Source organism: Coccinella septempunctata, chromosome 7 (assembly GCF_907165205.1).
Source record: "Coccinella septempunctata chromosome 7, icCocSept1.1, whole genome shotgun sequence".
Classification (NCBI taxonomy): Eukaryota; Metazoa; Arthropoda; class Insecta; order Coleoptera; family Coccinellidae; genus Coccinella; species Coccinella septempunctata.
This window is the reverse complement of record NC_058195.1, coordinates 21,900,364-21,904,216: the sequence shown is the minus strand read 5'-3', so window position 1 is coordinate 21,904,216 and position 3,853 is coordinate 21,900,364. Positions and strand designations below refer to the sequence as shown.

At 40.3% G+C, this 3,853-nt stretch overlaps 1 protein-coding gene across 1 annotated transcript; it reads left to right on the top strand.

Moving 5' to 3' along the window:
• Positions 1-2,511: 2,511 nt before the first annotated feature.
• On the top strand, positions 2,512-3,561 carry LOC123317634. The gene has a single exon (XM_044904238.1). It carries the CDS (start codon positions 2,512-2,514, stop codon positions 3,559-3,561), a length of 1,050 nt encoding a protein of 349 aa, XP_044760173.1.
• The last annotated feature ends 292 nt before the right edge of the window (positions 3,562-3,853 follow it).

Here is a 3,853-nt window from a genome sequence, read left to right as displayed (position 1 = left end):
CTCAGTTGATTGGCGATCATATTCATCCCATTAATTAATGTGAAGTAAAAGTCAATATGCAGCGCTGTTTTTTCCAGACATTTCACGATCAAACAATTATTCATTAAAAATAATCTGAAAAGGCATACCAAAGTTTCATTGATTTTGAGAAAATCAATGGAGATACCTGAAAAATTCAAAATTATGACGAGAAAAACTACAAACAGAGTGTTTTGCATGAGTTTAAATTTGAATATATCCTCAATGAGTTCGGTCCTGTGTTCGTCAACTTTTAATGTTCTGTTTTATTGAAACTTAGAAGTTTAAGCGGATAATGAATTTTTAGCCGAATCCAACTAAAATATTTGGAGTTATAGCCGAACAAAAATTAGGGAAATTTGAATAAACTCCTCTCTATATCGGAAACGGAATGCCTAAGACACACATATGGGGTGTTTTCGAACTAAGCTCAATGCCCTCTATTCACGGTTTTCGTTTGTCCGTTTACTTGTGAAACACCCTGTGTACTGAAAAATTTCAAAAGACTCCTCGAGCAATTAAGAAATGCCATTAAATTAAGGAGTTTCTTTTGAACCGCTATGATGAAAAATGTCAATATCCAGTTATTATTATTATTTGGGGTGATTCATCGAAAATCCCCAATATCTCGAAAACCAAGGCACTTTTGTCAAACGTAAAATATATTTATTTGAACCGCCATAGAGTACTCTACCCGCAGGCTCCATATTATCCACTCATTACGCCACACCTTGTATAATTATTATTATTATATCAATGTATTGAAAATAAACAGACATGAATACTAGGCAGTTGTTTTGTTTGAAGGTGAAGCTCCTGTTGCTTCGAACTTCTTTTAATTATTTTGACGCAAGATGATTTTTGTTGAGGAATTCAACATTCTCGTAATTATCCGTTCATTTCTTCAAGAGATACCCATTCCCTACCACCTATGAGTATTCAATTCAATGCTAACACTGCATCAAATGCATTTCATCTTCGGGTTGATTTTTTTGAATTCTACAACTGATGTAACGTCTTCAGCCAAAGAAAATAAACAACAGTAACTCTCCTCAAGCTACTGATTACTTCTATTTTCCATGTAAATAAATAGATTTGGTATGTCTTCAATCAGTTTGTATAAATGTCAATTATGTTCGTTACATATTTTCGACGCAATATTTTCCGAAGTGATTTGACATTGTGATGAAATACGTAATTACTGAGAGTCTCACGTAGAACGGACTACGTAGCACTGATTTAAAACTCAAAAATGTTTTGACAAGCGTCTTAACCCAACATTTTCGTACCATACAGAGTGAAAGGTATTCAATTTCCATGGCCAATCCTGTGCTAAAATGAAAGTGAATGAAGTATAGAAGCTGAAAGTAAAACGTATATCTTTGTTGATTCATTCGGGAAAAACATTTCAATGGAGTTCCTCATGTCGTGAATATAATGCCCAAAATTTAGATAACTATTTCATACCAGAACAAATTCGGTAAAATTGTCTTTGGAATTAATCTTATATGTAACGAAAAATTTCATTGTCATGTATCATTCATTTTAGGACCTATACGGTATTAAACTCCCCTATCGGACGAAGTATCGTAGACATAGCATACTTATTCAAAACTGTTGATATTCATGAAGAAAAGATAATAATTTCTGTCCAAATTCATTTACTCCGAATCCTTATCAATCAATTATTAGCGTATGAAGTTTATTAATATCAGTATCGTTCTCGAACTATTTACAGGTTTCAGTATGTGTGAATGAATCGGAAGAGCAGCTGTATTCTGTATATGAGTAGAATTCAAGCTGCCCTACTTTCTGTCCTCCTGAAATCTGGCAACGTTGCGGGAGGTGAGAGCGCACTACTAATAAGAAATATATGCGGAGGTAGTAAGGTCTGATTCGTTTAAAGAAAAATTTTTCAATGAAAATCTTTTCCCCTCTTTAGGTACCCCTGTTATTTACCTTCCCCTCTACATATATAAGCAAAAATTATTCCAATTAAAAAACTCCTTCACCCGGAGGTCAGGTCGCCCAATGAACTTAACGGAGGTAACAACGAACTACGGGTTCATATATATATATATATATATATAGATATATATTTATATATATATATATATGCGCATATATATATATGCGCAGGGTGGTCGCAAGATCATCGGGGATTGACGCCCCCGCGTACCCGAGTCGCCACAATCCTTCGAAGGTTGGCAGCCTTTGAGGGATAAGTTATATTCAGCCCCTATAACGAGAAGTAGACACCAGGGCGGTAGGGAGTCTCGGGTCGGCTCTCTTCGGAACCGTCAGGATGATTGGCCTGTAGGAGGTTTGTGTGGAGCGAGCGGCGCACCCCTCCGAGAAGGAACCGCAAGGCTAATTCCTGCAACCCAGCGAAGGGATAGCTCAATTAGTTTGAGCGAGCCACGAGCTCGCTCCGCTATTGTGCCACAGCGGGATGGGCGAACGCGATGGACTTTAGATGAGAATTATTTATTAATGCGCGCACATTATATTGCTCAGTATCTTGCTGCACAGTCTGACAGGACATATAGACAGCTTCTACTGGAAACTTGGAGGGATATGTACCCGACCAGACCAGCCAACGTCCAGCTGCTCTCGAATCGTGTGAGATGGATTCTTGCTAACCAGAAGCTGTCTCAGGCCGAACTTGATAGAATCGAGAATACTTGCTTTCCGACTATTCAGCTCACTGTTGAACAGCCAGTCGAGGCTCGTAGGTCGTCGGTACGGGTGAGAAGGAGTGGTCTTTTTGAGAACAGGGGGCAGAATGATGAGGTGGAGAGAGCGTTTCTACGTAATCTGATGAGCTACTCGGGAATGACGCCAGAATGTAGACCAAGAATACCTAAGCTCGATTACTCGAAAGCGGTCCTTGAAAGTCTTCAATCGCTGAACACAACTCTCCCGAAACATCTGAATAATGTGAAAACATTGGAGCAGGTGGTAAGCGTAGTATATGCCGGAGCCGCCACTATATGCGAGAAGAATGGACAAAAGCTCCAACAACGTAATGCCCATCATCATACGATGGAGTCCTCAATCCCCCCTTGGAAAGCCCGGCTGCAAAGGGAGATAACAAGGTTAAGGAAAAAAATTGGTATTATCCATACTTACCTGAGCAACCCCGCACCGTCAACTAGAGTGGTCAAAGCGGTCCGAAAGGTGGCCTCTGAATTCCGTATTAAACGACGGGATCCCATGTTCGGGGAAAAGATCTCGCTTAGGTGTGACACTATGAAACAAAAAATAAAAGTGTTAGGGCTTCGTATTCGCTACAATGAGAAGGTAAAGCGACATAACAACAACAGACTTTTTTTCAAGAACCAAAAACAGTTCTTCCGGAACCTCGAACAGGAAAAAGAACATGTGGAGGGCCATCTCGACTCTAAAACCGCCCACCAGTATTGGAGTAAGATCTGGTCCGAAAACGTTACCTACGACGATCAAGCGTACTGGATAGAAGAGGCACAGGAGACAATCCCACGAGCACAAATGCAGGACCTAAGAAGCGGCAGACATAACTGAAGCCCTGAAAGGTCTGAACAACTGGGCAGCTCCTGGTGCGGACGGACTCCACAATTACTGGTGGAAGCACCTCTCAAGTGTCCACGGACCATTGGCGGAAATCTTCCAGGCGGCACTCTCGGATCCCTCTGGCATACCTGACTTCTTTACGAAAGGGATAACGCATCTGATAAAGAAAAAGGGAGACAGTAGCAACCCTGAAAATTACAGGCCTATCACATGCTTACCCTCCGTATATAAAATCTTTACATCAATTCTAGCTAAATATATAGGCGACCACCTCAGGCAGAAT

Coding starts and splice junctions, on each gene's coding strand:
- LOC123317634 (XM_044904238.1), top strand. CDS start 2,512: ATGCGCGCACATTATATTGCTCAGTATCTTGCTGCACAGTCTGACAGG.